Below are 17,169 nucleotides of genomic sequence, written 5' to 3' on the forward strand. Positions count from 1 at the left end.
CCAACGCTCGAATGCCATTGGCAGCACACCCTACGGGCTATGGAATAGCGGAATAAGCCCAATTTTGTGGGCACAACAGAAACTCGAATCACGGCCATGAACTCTCGGCACACCTGCTCACCACGCTCCGCGGCCCAGGAAATTCATATCCGCCGAGGCGGGTCAGGAATTAATTTGCAATGAAAAATAAGATACAGCCCGCCACAAGCACCTGCTAACAACCCAAGCTATCACTTTCAGTTGGAGCTACTACACTGCACGTTTGCTCAAGAATGCACCCCTAATGCCCCGGAGATTAGGGGTCTCTTGGGGCCCAGTCAACCCACCCTCATTCCGCACTTCCCTCCCATCCATGAATGTTTGCTCTCCGCCGAAGGATGGGTCGACCCGCCGAGATGGTCGTGAACCTTGGCATGAGGGCACCATCTGCCCAATGGTAGCCGCCAGAGTCACGTAGCCATGAAAGCGGCATGTGCCTCAATTCCAGTCCTACCCTCGCTGAAGCCCCCAGTGGGCGATGTGATTCGATTCCAAAGGCCTGCAACGTCACAAGCCCGGCACTCGAACCCCCATGGGCCATGCCCGGGACAGGCGGCACGGGTTTTCGAAGACATCGCCAATATCCGTAGGGTAAGAAATTCGATATTCCTTTTTTGCTATATTATACCACATGGCTCTGCCGCCCTGGGTGTTTTGGATGAAGGCGATGGAAGACGGATAGAAGCTCAGAAACGTCTTTCGCTAACATTCAGGCTAAACTGCCCTCGTTCTTTTTTCTCATTTTGGCAGCGTATTACATACGTTGACCCGTCCATTCCTTGGCTCTTTTCTTCTTCTTCTTTTTGTCCGACATGGTGTCATCGGCTCTCGGCCTCGGGGCCCTCTGCGGCCTCATCTTCTCTTTGCCTGGAGCGCTGGCTGGTTTCAGTTCGTCTGCGAACAACAATATTGAAATCTACTGGGGTTCGTATGCGCTCATACAGGCACTCTCTGCATCTAAAAAAACCTCAGCTAACTCTCCTACGATAGGTCAAAATTCTGTCAATCGAGTGGGCGGTCAGCAACGTCTCTCGGCGTACTGCTCTAGTATGTGGCAGTCGCTTTATTAAAGATCTTCCCATTCACATGACTTCCCCATGATGCAGATCTCCAATGTGAATGAGAGATCGTTTTCTCACACGTGAACAGACACGCCGCTCAATGTCATTCCTTTGGCCTTCCTGAACGTCATCAAAAATCCCACTTCGGTCAATTTTGCCAATGCTGGCGACAACTGCACCGTCTTTGCCGGGACGCAACTGCTAAGCTGCCCTCAGATTGAGTGAGTACCTTATTCGAGACAGAACCAATGAGTGAAATCCCATTAACTGTTTCCCCTACCCCTTTCACAGGGCAGACATCAAGACATGCCAGGCAGCGGGTAAGACCATCACGCTCTCGATCGGCGGCGCGACGTACACCGAGGGCGGCTTCACGTCGAGCAGCGAGGCGTCGACGTGGGCCGACAACCTGTGGGCCATGTTCGGCCCCGTGCAGAGCGGCAGCAGCGCGCTACGGCCCTTCGGCACAGCAGTCGTCGACGGCTTCGACCTCGACCTCGAGGCCACCTCGCAGAACATGGGTCCCTTTGCCGTGCAGCTGCGGAACCGCATGAACTCCGCCACGGCAGCCGGCGGCAAGAAGTACTTCCTGTCGGCGGCGCCGCAGTGCCCCTTTCCCGACGCCGCCATGGGAGCCATGCTGGACGCCGTCGTGTTCGATTACGTGTCAGTCCAGTTCTACAACAACTACTGCGGGGCCACATCGTTCGTGCCGGGCGCCGCGACGCAGAACAACTTCAACTTCGCGACCTGGGACACGTGGGCGCGCAGCAAGACGCCCCCCGTCAAGGTGCTGCTGGGCTTGCCGGGCAGCACGAGCGCGGCCGGGTCGGGCTACGTATCGGGCAGCCAGCTCTCGGCCGTCATCGCCTACTGCAAGCAGTTCTCGACCTTTGGCGGCGTCATGTTCTGGGACATGAGCCAGGTCTACAGCAACTCGGGCTTCCTCGACAGCGTCGTGTCCTACCTCGGCGGCAGCAACCCGCCGCCGCCGCCCCCGCCGACGTCGACCACGGCCCCGCCCCCGCCCACGACGCTCATGACCGTTACGAGGACCTCGAGCACCCCGACCCCGACCCCGACTGGCACGCTAGTCCAGCAGTGGGGACAGTGTGGCGGCATTGGATACACCGGCTCTACGCAGTGCGCACCGCCGTATTCGTGCAACTATCTGAGTCAATGGTGGGCTCAGTGCCAGTGAGATGCAGCGAGTCCGACGAATAGATGTAGATTCTATCTAGAGTCGCGAGGTAGAGGTCCCGTTTCTTCTTTTATTCTCAACTACCCTTGTATTAACGCTTTGTTCGTTTCCCTTCTTCACTTCAACATTTCTTTTGTTGTATTTTATTGATATTTTTCTGGACTTCTTCATTTCCTTGTCTTCTCTTCATTCTTTTACCATTCTTCACCCCCTTTTTCTGCTGTAAATATTCTCTTTCACCAGCTGCGCACTGAGCTACTCTACATGTTTTTCATTTGTATCATCGCTGCCTTCAGGCTGTACATATTATTGTTTGTCTTGCTTTCAAATATGTAACTATTTCAATATTTTTTATATATTGTCAAGTCTGTTGCTGAGCCATCGATCTATTGTTCCTAGGTTGGGTAATTTTCACCTGAATGCTATGAGTCTAGACATTACACCAGCTCTACTTACCTAATTAGAATTAAGTTTTCTTTACGTTATTCCGTAACTATATCCGATCTCACATCACAGACTTTAAACGGCGCGAAAATGTCAAGATTACCCAGAAATTACTCTCCTAGCCAAGTCTAGCACCACGTCTTCTTAAGAATCAGCGCCAATCAAAATGACAAAAGTTATTGGTTATAAGCTAGCCTCAAACTCCGTCAAGAGTCGGCGCATCCTCTCCTTTTCCGCCTCACCGCCGAATATAGAATCTACCGCCCTCTTGCTGAGCTTCAACAGATCCGCGCGCCCGAGACTAAAGTGCTCCGCGGCTAGGAGATATTCGTTCGAGACGGAACTGCGGAATATGCCAACGTCGTCCGTCTAGAGCGTTCAACGAGCAAGGACCAGTTAGCAAACACTTTTAATCCCTCACCTCTTGATTTCGGAGTGAGTGAGTACAAGGGAAGAGAACGACGCACGCAGAGGCTGATGGAGCAGCCCGTGTCCTTCCAGTAGCCAAAGTGGTGATCAGCAAACCCGCCCGGGATGAGCTTGGCGTGCACGTTGCACGAGAGGCACAGCTCGAGCCCAATATCGCGGCGCGCGATCTCGTCACGAAAATCGTCAGGAACGTGGATGACGTGGCCTAACCGGTCGGGCCGGAAGCCGAGCAGCGCCTGCAGCTCGCGGCGCGTCGCCGACTCGGAGATCTCGGCAAAGTGCAGCGTCACCTTCAGGCCGGCCTCGCGCGCCCGCGCAAACGCCTCGCCAAACGCCGCCACGTCGCCCATGGCCGGGTTGCCGCACAGGTCGACGCCGACGACGCCGCGGGCCTGGAACTGCACCGCCAGCTCCACCGTCTGCATCGCCTGCGCGGCCGTGTTGCGCCGGTCGACGGACAGGATCAGGTACGTCGGCATCATGTCTGGTTCCGAGCCGGCGCTGGCGGCAAACTCGTCGAGGCAGCTCAGCACGGTCGACACGTACGTCTCCTTGGTCACGCCCGCGGCGACGTTCTCGCGCGGCGTTGTGCGGAGCTCCAGGTAGCGTACCCCGTCGTCGCGGAAGTCCCGCAGCACCTGCAGCGTGGCGCGGCGGATGGCGGCGACGCTGCTGCACAGGTCGTAGATGTAGCTGTCGAAGAGCGGAAAGAAGCTGCCCCAAAGTTCGCCACACAGGAGAGGAGTTAGATGAGATGAGATGAGATGGGTGTTTTTCTTTGAGGGGGGGGGGCTGGCAAATAATACTGACGTGACGACATCATAAGACACCTTGTCCAGCGGCAAGGCGACCAGAGGGTCTTCCATTGAAAAGGACGCGTCGCTGTCCTTTCTCGCCTGCCATATCTCATGCAGCGTCGTGACGCTGATACTGCCAGTGAGATGAGCATGCAGCTAGCAGGCAATCAAGCAATATTCAGTCAGCTGTAGTCTAGCTTCATTTAGCCTGAGACTCCCGACGTACCTCGACTTTTGGAAGACCCTTGGTGAAGGCTATGTTGACTGCCATTGTGTTGTTATTGGTGACGGTGAGATTTGGGCTGCTGAGCTTGGATGAGCGGAGATAAGTACAGGCCACTCTCGCAAGTACCTCCTCACTCGCTGCTTGAGGAGAAGCTAGAAGCACGGGTGGAGACTCAGCACTCACCGCTTTTACTAATTGGCACTAATGGATACGAAGTTGGCTTCGGTACGACGTACGAACTGGAGTTCAGCAAATATACCAAAGGTACACTGAAAAGGTGCATTCGAGGTATTCGGGCATAGACACCAGCTTATTATGACTATCAACAACAATATCATCCCTCTAGCCTTTGTTGTGTATTCAATAGTAAGTTACCGTAGAGTCAGGAATCAAGGGTTGTTATTACTGCCCATCTAATTACCATTTTTGACTTGACTCGACGTTACAATAGCAAAGGTCTACTGACCGTCATCTCAAAGAGCCCCCGATGAACTGTTAAATGCTAACACCAGATTCAGATTCATTCAGCCGAGTACTCGGAAAGGTTCTTTTTCACAGCCCAACCCTTAACTCGGATATATCCAACACAAATAACATTCTCATTTTGACCTCAATCCATTAAAGGCTGGAGAGCGCTTGAACTGTGGAGGATGTTGTTATCAGGCTGAACTCAGGGGTAACACAGCTAGGTCTCAAACGAAGATGATACGGTCACTGATCAATATTAAGAGAGCGATTTTGCTCGGGATGAGGCCGAAACATCAACGTGTAGCATGCTCAAGTACCAAAGACGCCGGGACAATACTATATTCAGATACATGGCGTATGAGATAAGCCCCGGAATTGGCTCAAGCCTTGAGAGAGCGCGTCTTGGCACTTTTGCCATCAGCAATCTCTTCCTCCTCGTCCTCCCACTTGCCGTCCTCTTCGAGCTTGGCATTGACTTGCTCTTCCGCGTCACCCTCCAGGCCCTCACTGTCGAACCCATTGTCGTACATGTCGCTATCGTAATCGTCCATGTCCTCGTCCTCGTCATCCCCCTTTGTCTTGGCGCTGTTTGGTTTCCTGCTGTCGGCCTTTTCCTTCCGTTTCTTCTCCACGTTCTCCTTCTGCTGCTTCTTGCGGGCTTCCTTCTCTTTTAGGCGCTTCTCCCACCTCTGCTCCATTTCCTTCATCTCCTGCCTGGACTTGACCTTGTATTCGTGCCACAAGATCTTGCCTGAGCATATTCCCTCCTCGACCTTGGTCATGCGCAGGCGCATGCGGGGCCCGAGCTCTACCAGCTTTACTGCACGGCGCTCGACATTGTCATTCCTATCCGCATCCTCGGTCGACTCTAACAGCGCCGCAGTGGCCCTGGCCTTTGCGCTCAGGACCTTCCTCGGCCCGCTCTCGAGGATCTCGACTTCAGCGTCCGTGTCAGCCTCGCTTCCACTTGTACCGTCCGTCATATAGCCGTCCCCGTTTGCACCACCAATCATGAACTCCGAGATGTCCTGGAGGCTGCCAAGGTTGGGAAGACCGCCCTTTCCACCCTTCCGGGTCTTTATCAGCTTTTCCGCCGCATCCAACCGTTTCAATGGCTTCGAAAGCCCAGCCGTCTTGGTGGTGATAGCGTAGTGCCGGAAATTCACAACGAACGATCCATCGTCCTCGGAAGATGCCTCTCGGCTGAGCAGCAATACCCTCCGTATTGACTTGAGAGGCGTTGCCTGTGGGTTGATTGGGGGAAAGAGTGACTGGAAGGCGGTGGTGATGAGGGACTCGAGATGCCTCGGAACTTTGGATTTGGCATCCGAGGTGGGCGTCGTGAAGTTGTTCATGACCAGCTGCAATACCTGTTAGCTTTGACCGGCTGGGTGTATAGGCATGGAGGGGCAATGCATACCAGTGGGGGGGTGAGATATTCTTTTCCACCGCCCAGAGGGCGCCTTTGGGCCCTCATTACGTCTTTGCTGAGCGAGTATTTCTCTACTCGGAAATGGAATGTAGGGCCACGGGGCGCAATGGCGAGCCGCAGATTCGTGTTTCCCGTCTCTGATCTGGAAAACAGCATGAGGTGGGTGACCCCAAGCGGTCCGCACATGGTAACGTAGTCGCGAAGCCGATTGGCCTTTCTCTCCCTCAACCGCGATGCTGTGCCGGGCTCCATGACGCGCCGGACGTCGGTGGCTAGCTGACTGACACTCGTTCCGACCTCGCCAGCGCCAATGCGAATAACCATGCTCTTCGGGTTGCGCGTGTCGGCATGGCCGTTGACCACTGCCGGCGTGGCAGGGTTATTTGCGCCCGCATGGGTTCGTCTTTTTGTTCGTCTCTTGGCCATGTTTGCGGGTGGTTGGGGGATATATGGACAGCAATGTTGTCCTGTCCTCGAAACCTGTGCTAAAGTTTTAGGATTTAGGAACGATCTAGTCTCTCCCGCCTACCAATCTGATTCCAGGCCCGGCAGAAAAAATTCAGTGGAGCATGCTTATCGCAGCAGCCCCACCTCTGATAAGGCCAAAAAGTTTGGGAACTAAACACCATCTTCGAGGTTCACGAACTCTGGCGCCGAGAGGAAACAAGGTTTGGCAATCAAGTTAACCTGATAAATGCACAACAAAATGTCGACAAAGCGCAGGAAGACCTCGCACGAGGATAAACCGCTGAATGACTCGGCTGGTTCTTCTGCTCCCAAGCCAAAGAAGTCGGCGTCCAAGCCTGCACCGCCTACACAGATGGAACAATTACCGCCATCAGCGGCAGCACACTCTCCGCCACCGAGTTCCGAGGCCGAGTCTGCCACAATCGACAACATGTCCAGACAGGGGAATGGCGACGAAACGGCCCCGGCGACGTTTAAGGACTTGGTAGGCTATTGCTCTCTTTCCTGCCTCGCCTAAACCGGTGTGCTAACGGGTGCCCAGGGAATCGTCGACTCGCTGTGCGAAGCCTGCGACCGGCTCGGGTACAAGAAACCGACCCCGATCCAGGAGCAATCGATCCCTCTCGCGCTGCAAGACCGCGACATAATTGGCATTGCCGAAACCGGTAGCGGCAAGACGGTCGCCTTCGCCCTGCCAATCCTTCAGGCCCTCCTCGAGAAGCCCCAGGCCATGTTCGCCCTGGTGCTCGCGCCAACAAGAGAGCTGGCTGCCCAGATTGCGCAAGCGTTTGAGGCATTGGGATCCCTGATATCTCTCCGGTGCGCCCTCATTTTGGGAGGCATGGATATGGTGCAGCAGGCCATTGCGCTGGGAAAGAAGCCCCACGTTATCGTTGCGACACCTGGAAGGTGATTTACTACCACCAATTATCAGTTGTAGCAATACCATGACTAACCTGTGCCCTAGACTTTTGGACCACTTGGAAAAGACCAAGGGTTTCAGTCTGTAAGTTGACTTGCGAGGGCCTACATCATCTCTCGAGATGTGTCTCAAGACTGGCCCATACTTCCCCTTCTAGTCGCTATGACAAGCCGTACAGGAATGCACAAATTCTAACCCCTCAACTTTAGCCGCAACCTTCGCTATCTGGTAATGGACGAGGCAGATCGGTAAGTTGCTCTTTGGCGTCATCTGCTCTGGGCTATCCTACTAACAGAGACCGCTAGACTTCTGGACATGGACTTCGGCCCCATTCTCGAGAAAGTCCTCAAGTTCCTACCCAGGGAGCGCAGGACATTTCTCTTCTCGGCGACCATGTCTAACAAGGTCGAGAGCCTGCAGAGAGCCAGTCTGAAGGACCCTCTCAAGGTCAGCATCTCCAGCTCAAAGTACGCCACCGTGTCGACGCTGGTCCAGAACTACATCTTTATCCCGCACAAGCACAAGGACACGTATCTGGTGTATCTGTGCAACGAGTTCACCGGCAAGACAATCATCATCTTCACCCGCACGGTTCTAGAGACCCAACGGATAGCCATCCTGCTCCGCACGCTCGGCATGGGCGCCATCCCGCTCCACGGCGGCCTGTCCCAGTCGGCCCGCTTGGGCGCACTGAACAAGTTCCGTGCCGGCTCGCGCGAGATCCTCGTGGCGACAGATGTTGCTGCCCGTGGTCTTGATATCCCCAACGTTGACTGCGTCCTCAACTTTGACTTGCCCGGCGACTCCAAAACATACGTGCATCGCGTCGGCCGAACGGCTCGTGCCGGCAAGTCGGGCAAGGCGCTGAGCATAGTCACGCAATAGTAAGTCTATGCACCCCCACCTCAGATCATCGTGGAGGAGCAAAAGCTGACCTTGGCCATAGCGACCTGGAGACGTGGCTCCGCATCGAGACGGCCCTTGGGACAAAGCTCCTAGAGTATCCCCACGAGAAGGACGAGGTGATGGTGTTCAAGGGACGGGTGGAGGAGGCCCAACTTCATGCAAGGAACGAGATGAAGCTACTGATTGATGACCGTGGCAACAGGGGTTCTACGCTTAAAGGCCACAGGAAGAGAGGGCCGCCTACGGGGGCAGGCCGAGACCACATGGACGCCGAGGAGGGCTAGCCGAGGCGGTTGTGGGGGGGGGGGGGGGGGTGGTTGGGAAAGGAGATAATGAGCAAAAACCCGGAAGGCGCCGACATTTACATTACGTATCAGGCAAGGATGACTAATGCACATTTTCACCGTAAAAAGTATTGGAACAATACGTTCTCGGCGGTGCCACCCCGTTGATATTTATATTTGTTGAGAAAGAGCGCAGGTATCCCCCGATGCTGAAATGGCCAGTTATACTACAGGCGAGGACGAGACGCGCAGAGCTCCCTATTGGTCTTCAATTACTTTGTACAGTTGAACGGAACCCCTCACCTCACTCCGCACCTTCGGTAAGGACTCTGGTCCAATCAAACTTGCGCCAGCGCTTCCTGAACCCGTCCATCCTGTCGTCGCTCCTGGTCCACCTGCCCTGGCGCTTGATGACGTCGGGCTCGCAGTCGAGCATACCGCCGATGATCTCGCGCGCGAAGAGGTCGCCCCTGGGCCAGCGCTCGGCGTCCTCGACGATGTGGCCGAGGCCGCCGTCGATGGTGAACCAGGCGTGGAAGTAGGGCATCTCCTTAGCGATGCTACGGCGGAAGGCCATCTTGCCGAGCCCGTCCTGGCGCGCGCGCTTGCCCGTGTCGATGATCTTTTTGTGCTGCGACCACTCCTCGTCGGCCGACAGCATGGCCTCGCGGAAGAAGGCCGGCGCCGTCTCGCCGAGCTCGTACGGGATCGGCACCACCACCAGCGCCGCGTGCAGCCGCCGCTGCGGAGCCGCCGCGTTCTCGTAGAAGATCACGTCGCGGCCTTGGTCATGGTACAGCCGCGTGAGGCTCTTCATGAAGTTGCGGATCTCTTCCCACTCGTCGTCGTCGCATTCCAGCAGGTTGGTCCGGTGGCTGATGGGCACGATGATGGCGCCACCCTCCGCACCGGTGAGCTCGGGCGCCGTGGGAAGGGTGAGGTAGACTCTCGTCGCTAGGGAAATTATGGGCGCAGCGGGGAGGTCCTGGGGTGGGGGGCGATCCTCGTGGTGGCAGAGGGGGCAGGTGTCGAGAATGCGGTTCAGCTTCTTGTACTCGGAAACAGCGACGTTCTTGAGGCTCGCCTCGTTCTTGTGGACGCGCTTGGCCAGCTTCTCGGCGTTCTCGTCCATGTATTCCAGGTCGTTGTCGAACTTTCCGTCCTTGGCTATCCGCTCGGCCAGGCGCATGCCCTCGCCACCAGCTTGGCCCCGTGTGCGACGTTCCTCGCGTACCATGTCGTCGATGCTCATGTCTTCGTTTTCTTCAACATTGCCCCTTTCGAGACCGCGCTTGTTGATGATGGCCTTCACCTCGCCGCGGGAACCAGCCAACAGACGGCTGTTAGAAGCGTCAAGGACGATCGCATTAGTGGCTGCAGCGCCCGAGCTAAATGCGGCGTGGGCCGCATTGTACTCCTTTTCGAGCTTTGCGATGTCAGGGGCGTTCCGCAGTTTCGCTTTCATGAGCTGCGCGCGCATGCGGTTGAGAGCCGACTGATCCAGAGGCGCCGCTGGGCGAACCATGTCCTCCACGACTATGCCTTGTTGAGGAGGCGGAGAATCATGCCGACGAGAATTTTCCTTGTGCTCCTGAAGACGGACATTCGCGATCCGCTCTTCGTAGAGGTCGCCCGCGGGCTTTTCCTTGCCGACATATCCTTCCCCATACACACGCCTCCTGTCCACTTCAATCTTCTCTTCCCTAGCCTCGTCAAATTCTTCCAAGCTGCCAAATCTTTCAATAGCAACTACGTCGACTGGGCGATTTGTCTGCTCCGCAGCTGTGTAGACCGCCTTCAGTTTTGTCATCCTCCATTGAGAGCCTTCGTCGCCGAACTTGTAAGAGACCTGCTGCTTGGCGGAACTGTCCAAGTCCTCAACCGATGTCCGCCCGTCTAGCTCGGCGAGCCCAGTATTAAGCTCACGCTTGTGCAGTTGACGTTTGGGCTCTTCCTTTTGGGGCGGCGGGTTCTTTTTCTTCGCACCCCTTTGCACGTAGTCGACGTCGAGGGCTGACGGGGCAGACATCCACGAGTCTCGGACGAGAGGCGCGGCGAGGCGCGGGTCGTCTGTCGGGGTCCTCTCTTCGTCCGGCAAGGGCAAGTCTTCTTTGGGATCAGACTGCTTCAAATCTTTGACCTCCTTAGTGCGATCGCGGTCCCTCGAGCCTTCTCTGGACCGGTGTCTGTGCCTATGGCGATGGCCAGACTCGCCCTCTTCGCCGTCGCGCGTGCGCCGAGACCGCTTGTGGCGATGGCCGTCATCGTCACCGGGCTCATAGTCGCGGGACCGATGGTTCCCGTGGCGTTCGCGGTCTCTGTCGCCGCCGTCTCTGGGCCTTTCATGGCGGTGGTGCTTGGACTTCCGGTCGCGTCGTTCCTCTTTGGCCTGAGCGGCACGCTCTCGCTCCGCCTTTTCAGCCGCAATCGACTTCTCAAAGTCCTCGAGGCTGTCCATCCTGGCGGCGCGACAAGGAGCTAGGTACGGATACGGGTGCGCTTTCTGAGCTTGTGCCGTGGCTTAGCGAATGTCGCTCAATTCTGTGTTCAGTTGGAGTGACGTATTTCTCAGTTATGTAATCGTCCTGTCAAGCGGCCCAAGCTATACGGATAGCTCAGGGCCCACAAGCCCCACACAGTGCCTAGAAGCCCAACCCCACCCGCAGTTGGCCGTCACGCTAAACGATAGAATGCTTCGATGGGATGGAATACGCCAGTGTCAAATGTTCATGCGCCTCTGCTGTGAGACAGAATACAGTATATTGGTTAGGGGCAAGCAGTACGCTGCGCAGCTCCTGCTCGGCCACCACATGTCGAATTCAGCTCCCCAAATGCGCCAAATCAAACACATCCCGCGCCCGTTTTCCTCTTCGCCGTGTGTGCTTCCTCCCCCTGAGGGCGGCGGGCGGCGAGTGTGGCTCAGTGGCGGAAGCAAGGCCATCCGCTTCCGATTAGCGGTTTGGCTCCCGCCCCGTTGTGTTCCGGTCCCCAAGCTTATTATTTTTCGTATTAGTACTTTCTACTTGCTGGTGTTTGGTCCCTGGTGACCCGGACGAGCTGCTGACGCCCAAAGAAAAAAAACACCCCCCGAAAAACGCCTCGACGAAGCCAGAGGCCGATCGGATACCTGCCTTGGGGGGTGGGTGGTTATAAATACCTTACGCTAAACATTTCCGGAACCCGGGGCCGGCCGTGCTCTGCAACGGTCAACCAGGGGAGGCATCCCCCCCTAGGGGATAGACTAACTAACGGCCGCTAATTATAACAAGCAGCAGTTGAGGTGAGTGCGAGAGCCCCCACGGGATATCAATTATTTAGGACAAAAAGGCCGGACTTCAAATGAGTCGCGATCAGGATGGTGGTGGGCGTCAGCGACTGCCCCATTACATATTTACATCCCAGTATTCCTGCGGAGGAGACTCGGATTCCATTCGGTGTTTGGCGGTTTTGCGCCGCTTGTGTGTAACCTTCCAGAAAGAAAGTGTCGATGTGCGTTCCTTGATCGAGTAACACACGCGAGCCAAGCTCCCGAATCCCCCCCCCCAATCTTGGGTTAATATCGGATTTCTTACTTGACGCTGACCGGGCGGAGATGCTACCTCACTCCCACCCAATGGGCCAAAAGGCCACTCTCATCAATCTCACCCACCGCACAATCGAATATAGCCAAGTCAGACCATTGCCCGATATTCCAGGCCTGGTCGTGCCACCCACTGGGCTGGGACTCGTCTGTCTGTCTGGGCGGGCGGGCGGGCCGGGGTACCAATCCCCCATATCATATCACGGCCATGACACCGGCACTCAGCGTGCCGACACAAACCACCCCGAACTTGGAGTAGGACGAGCGAGGCCGCGACCCAGCCGCCCGGCCAAGGCAAAGGAACTACCTGGCTGCCAACCAGGACCACCACGCCGCGCAGGAAGGTAGACATGGAACAAAGTGCTCTTTTCTCGTCTTGGTGCTTTGCCTTTAGTTTGCATGTTCATGGTTGGGACACGCCCTTTGTTGGATCATCACAACAAGCGCTTGCCGCGAAATAAATGAATTGAACAGCAAGGTTGATGATCAAGTGATTAGTGAGTGAGTGGCCCCATGGGCGGTCATCTGTTGGATCCATCCATCGTCCGATTCCTCCTGCGACTTGTATGCATGTTGGGGGGGAAAGGTTCTGCCCCTAAAAATGGCATAGTCTTGACAGATACATTGTCGTTTACAGTGATGTTAGGTTTTATTCTAGGTCCCATATTCCGAAGACTCATGGAGCTTCCTCCCCTCCCAATAGCGAGTCCATATTTTGAGAGGAGGAAGAGAGCCCCGGTCTGGTTGTCGTACCCAAGCGTACGTTTCCATTCTGCCATGGCTGATCGGCGGCTCGCTATTCATAGAATAAATAAAAAAAACCTGCGGGGGTGTCGTGGCAGCAGCAGCCACCAGCTGCAAGAGCAGGACCAGGACCTGCATCAGTACCTAAAATCCGGGTTGTGCGGAAGGATTTCTGTGCGAGAGACGACCCCCCTCACGCCTGCCTGCCTGCCTGCCTGCCTGCCTTCTACTGCAGCCATTCTGCAAGCCGATTTGGCATGGTATGCAAAGTGTGGCCAGTGACCTCTTTTCTGTGCCGCAGACTTGCCTTTCGACGCACGAGAACGCGGACGTCCTGTTGGCAAACAACCCCTGATCCTGGACCATTCGTCCAAAATAAGGCTGCCAACGTCAAATGCTCATTCAGTTCAGTCTAGCCTTCCGAGGCAGCGATTTATTCGCAAACGGTGACTCGGTAGAGATGAAATCACAAGACGATAATGACAAAAAGGGTATGGATTTACTATGTAGCCTATTGCCTCAGTATCAAAACGCCGCATAATGCTTCCATTTGAGCGTCTCTCGCCGTTGTAACTCTAAGCCTCGTAGCAAGAAATTGATTAAGAAACTCTCCGGGTATACATTGGATGAAAGAAAAAGAGAAAAAATAACCCCCCCATCACACCCCTCTTAAAAAATACACCAGTCCCAGATATCCAACAGCTCCCTGCTTCGTACTGAGGATGATTACTGGGCGTAATTATATCTCTGCGCCAATTGCCCGCGCCCATACTGCGGCTGGGGCGGCCCTTTGGCATAGTCGGCTGGGTTGTACGGGGCGTGCTGAGGTGACTGCTTGTTCTGCGGGTCGAGCTTCTTCAGGGCATCGTCGCGGTGTTCCTCGAACGTCTCTTGGTGAGGCGCGAGGCCAGAGGAGAATTTGTTATCCAACCCAGGGGACTGGAAGCCACTGCCAGTCGACGATGTCGAGGCTGGTCGTGAATTAGGCGCTGACGACCACTGGCCGGACAGCGATAAGTCCGGACTATTCCGCACACCGAGTTGTGAGGGCTCGGATACGTTGGAAAAGGTTGATTGCCGGTTTGGAGGCTGTAGTTGTTGCTGATACGGTTGTGAAGCATATTGTTGCTGTTGATACTGCTGCTGCTGTGGTTGTTGCTGATAATTTTGCTGTGGATATTGCTGTTGCTGATGTTGCGGATACTGTTGCTGTTGATATTGATGTTGTGGTGGTGATTGTTGTTGCTGCTGTTGCTGCTGTTGCTGCTGTTGCTGCTGTTGCTGCTGTTGCTGCTGAGATGGCGACTGTTGTTGCTGCCAAGACGATGGTCGAGACGGTGGCCGTTGCTGCTGCAGCTGCTGTGGCAGGGGTGATGGCTGAAGACTGCTAGATGCATGATAAAAGTCCCCAGGCATTTCTACAGCAAATTGAAGGGAGGAAACGGGCTCTGCAGCGGCCATTTCTACCGGGCCGTTCGGGGTGCCATAGCCAAACGGAGCTGGCTGTTGGCTGTAACCACTGCGTGGTGGCTGGGATCCAGCAGTTCCGGGCCTGTATGCCAACTGCCCCGGCTGTGCTGATTGCGGGCGAGGAATCTGGTAAACCACGTCTGGTGACTGAGTCGGCGGTGGCGGTGTGGCAGTGGTGGTGGTGCCGGAAATCGAAGGCGAATAATGGAGACTCATGGGAGATGGAAGAGGTGACCTGACCGTGTTCCTCCTGTCGGCTGGGTTGACGGTTTTAAGCTTGCCGTCAGATATCATTGCCTGGAGCACGCCCGCGTCCAACAGCTCGGCCTTCTTGATGATGCGCTGCACCATCTCGCCGCCGGCTTTCTTCAGCTGCGACTTGACAAAGCTGAGGACGGTGATGTTGCACTTGATCTCAATGTCTTCTCTCAGGTACAGCCCGTCGGCGGGAGCGCCAAGCGCCTTGAGACCAATCTCGGGAACCTCGGGGTTCTCAAAGCCCGGCTGGTTACCGGCGATGCGATACGTGTTCCGCAGATCTACGTTCATGGGGGCGTAGATGTGGGTTTGCAGGCCCCACGGCATGTCGTGGAAGCAGCCGTTGAACTTGATGATGGAGGCGCCCATCTTCCCGATGCCAGGCATAAACGTGATGCGCTCCGTGATCTCGTACCACGTCGAGTAGTATTCATCCGTCTCGGCATTTTGCGGGGCCGCGATGGGCTTGTGATCGAGCACAAGCGGGTTCAGTGTTATGACCTCGGAGTGCGAGTGGAGAATGTCGATGGCCAGCTGGCGCGGGATGAAGCCTGGAATGGGCGTGATCAGGGTGAACGAGTCCTTCTTTCGTAGCATTGTGAACGGCTCGTTGCAAGCGCAACGATGTGAGACTCGGGAGAAAGACGGGATGGCAGCCCGAGAAATGAGCTCGAGAATTTGGCGGAAATGCTCCTTACAATCCGGGGATGGGATGAAGATGGTACTTAGGGGGGTAGGTCATAAGGATGAAAGAGGAAGGAAAGGAGAGGGGCAGGGCAGGGAAGGGCAGCTTTGGGGGCATTGGGGTAAATGAAAGAAGCCAGGCTGGGTCAGTCACCACTATTTGGCTGGGCAGGGCATTTGGCTTCCGGTCCGGCTGGTTAACAGGACTATACGTGTATTAATTAAGGATTACCACCACTACCACCACCACTATGGACCGCTTGTATCCCTAGACTTGGGTCTAGCACTTTAAGGTCGGGTCTGTGCCGACAGGACAGTGGAGGCGGCTGGTTGCCCTCCCTGGTCGGGCATTGGTGTTGGAACTTGGGAATCCCGATGGACTTCACTGAACGATCTAACACTGCTGGGGCTTTCCCCCGCGCAGCCCCCGGCGACCCTTCGTCCCGCTCCCAGGGCAGATGATGACGTGAGCTGGGCAGCTTCTTCCAAAGAAACGCGCAATCGCCACCCCACCCGGTTGACCGTTGCCCACACCCAGACAAAGATTGTCGAATAAAGCAAGAGCACCACGTCCTGAGGTTGTGATCAGCTAGCCACTCGCACCAGAGACCAAAGAGCTCAACCAATGCCAGGCGCCAGACCAGAACCGAAGCTCGGAACGGTCCCAGCCCCAGAGCGATGGACTAATGACGGCGGTGCACTGGTGGGTTGGCTGGCGGGATTCTAAACAACTGGGGAGTTGATTCTAGGCGGGCGTGCAGGTGCTAGGTGCTAGGTGTAGGTGGGGGAAACCCGCCTTGCCCGCCCTCGCCTTTTCCCAGGTGCACCGTCCGAAACAGGCTGGCTCGAGTGGTCCTGGCCCAGATGCGCACTGTGACCATTGATTGTCAGGTCAGTGCGGCAAGCTCGCTTCCGTCGAGCTGGAGAAATCCAAGCGCCCCTTTGCATGGCGGGTGATCGATCATTGGAAGACAATGAAAGGAGATACGAGCCCTTTTAAAACAAAGGCGACAGAGCGTGTCAAAAGAGAACGGGTGCGACAGGATTGCACAGTAGGCACACGTGCATCCAAAGTTATAAATAGGAATGGGGGGTTTGAATCGACACGAAGTCGCCCTATAAGGCTGGACAGCACAGATTGCCCCTCTGTGGACCACATCCATTATGAAGAGCGCTGGCTTGGCCATGCCTGATGTACGAAGGTACTAGTGTGTAGGCTGTAAAGTGCGGTACCAGGCTATACGGCTGCATACACAGTATTTTTCTGCCCTGGAAATACAACCCGGAAGAATTGGTGCTCGGTCTAAAGACTGAATTGACTGTCTCATTCAGGAAGTTCTTTTTATTAGTACGGAGTACTCTGGTCTTATTTGGGCGTAAATTGGCCACGATGCAAGTAAAGATGAAAAAGTTCCGGTAAAGATTTCAAGGGAAAGGTAAGTTTTGTCTGTCTCTTTTTTCCGATGTTCTAATTGGTGCAGTCATCTGAAACAACGGTCGAAGTTAACGTTTATAACGATAGCTAGTGGATCACGCAGTCGTAGACCGACAAAGGAAGCTGGCATCTGACAGGGCCTTCAACCTAATTCATTTACCGGCCGCTGGTCAGTTATCGATTATGTCATACTCGAGGGCGGCGGCCTCTCATATGCGCAAAACATGTAGCTTCTGAATTAACACGGCGCTTACACGGGGCAAGACTACTTCGTGACGCCACACCAAATGCACCGACGGAAGCTCCTCAGCTCCGGCGCCG

The 17,169-nt window shown here is 55.4% G+C and overlaps 6 protein-coding genes across 6 annotated transcripts; 2 read left to right on the forward strand and 4 right to left on the reverse strand.

Annotated features, from left to right (window-relative positions):
* Positions 1-851: 851 nt before the first annotated feature.
* On the forward strand, positions 852-2,301 carry B0T26DRAFT_642586 (glycoside hydrolase superfamily; the record flags this gene model as incomplete). Its single annotated transcript, XM_060437457.1, has 4 exons — positions 852-963; positions 1,030-1,086; positions 1,189-1,321; positions 1,392-2,301. The coding sequence occupies 4 exons, from the start codon at positions 852-854 to the stop codon at positions 2,299-2,301; spliced, it is 1,212 nt and encodes a 403-aa protein (XP_060297557.1).
* A 627-nt stretch (positions 2,302-2,928) lies between these two features.
* B0T26DRAFT_673434 (adenosine deaminase) lies at positions 2,929-4,242 on the reverse strand (the record flags this gene model as incomplete). The annotated part of the gene is made up of 4 exons (XM_060439596.1): positions 2,929-3,114; positions 3,213-3,888; positions 3,985-4,127; positions 4,198-4,242. 4 exons carry the CDS (start codon positions 4,240-4,242, stop codon positions 2,929-2,931), a joined length of 1,050 nt encoding a protein of 349 aa, XP_060297558.1.
* Positions 4,243-5,045: 803 nt separating this feature from the next.
* Positions 5,046-6,523, reverse strand: B0T26DRAFT_644305 (Brix domain-containing protein; the record flags this gene model as incomplete). The annotated part of the gene is made up of 2 exons (XM_060437617.1): positions 5,046-6,026; positions 6,086-6,523. 2 exons carry the CDS (start codon positions 6,521-6,523, stop codon positions 5,046-5,048), a joined length of 1,419 nt encoding a protein of 472 aa, XP_060297559.1.
* A 215-nt stretch (positions 6,524-6,738) lies between these two features.
* B0T26DRAFT_699882 (ATP-dependent rRNA helicase rrp3-like protein) lies at positions 6,739-8,693 on the forward strand. Its single transcript, XM_060441497.1, has 6 exons — positions 6,739-7,049; positions 7,107-7,474; positions 7,533-7,571; positions 7,697-7,735; positions 7,793-8,371; positions 8,434-8,693. The coding sequence occupies exons 1-6, from the start codon at positions 6,792-6,794 to the stop codon at positions 8,675-8,677; spliced, it is 1,527 nt and encodes a 508-aa protein (XP_060297560.1). The 5' UTR covers positions 6,739-6,791; the 3' UTR covers positions 8,678-8,693.
* A 288-nt stretch (positions 8,694-8,981) lies between these two features.
* B0T26DRAFT_749137 (CwfJ C-terminus 1-domain-containing protein-like protein) lies at positions 8,982-11,135 on the reverse strand (the record flags this gene model as incomplete). Its single annotated transcript, XM_060445058.1, has 1 exon — positions 8,982-11,135. The coding sequence occupies one exon, from the start codon at positions 11,133-11,135 to the stop codon at positions 8,982-8,984; it is 2,154 nt and encodes a 717-aa protein (XP_060297561.1).
* A 2,592-nt stretch (positions 11,136-13,727) lies between these two features.
* Positions 13,728-15,326, reverse strand: B0T26DRAFT_641195 (uncharacterized protein; the record flags this gene model as incomplete). Its single annotated transcript, XM_060437307.1, has 2 exons — positions 13,728-14,025; positions 14,308-15,326. 2 exons carry the CDS (start codon positions 15,324-15,326, stop codon positions 13,728-13,730), a joined length of 1,317 nt encoding a protein of 438 aa, XP_060297562.1.
* Between the last annotated feature and the right edge of the window lie 1,843 nt (positions 15,327-17,169).

The sequence above is a fragment of the Lasiosphaeria miniovina genome (genome assembly GCF_030549165.1).
Source record: "Lasiosphaeria miniovina strain SMH2392-1A chromosome Unknown B0T26scaffold_3, whole genome shotgun sequence".
Classification (NCBI taxonomy): Eukaryota; Fungi; Ascomycota; class Sordariomycetes; order Sordariales; family Lasiosphaeriaceae; genus Lasiosphaeria; species Lasiosphaeria miniovina.

Bases quoted from the DNA above. Each gene is read 5' to 3' on its own strand.
- B0T26DRAFT_699882 (XM_060441497.1), top strand. From the start codon at position 6,792: ATGCACAACAAAATGTCGACAAAGCGCAGGAAGACCTCGCACGAGGAT. The intron at 7,572-7,696 runs GTAAGTTGACTT...CCTCAACTTTAG, and splicing joins AAGACCAAGGGTTTCAGTCT to CCGCAACCTTCGCTATCTGG. The intron at 8,372-8,433 runs GTAAGTCTATGC...CCTTGGCCATAG, and splicing joins CTGAGCATAGTCACGCAATA to CGACCTGGAGACGTGGCTCC.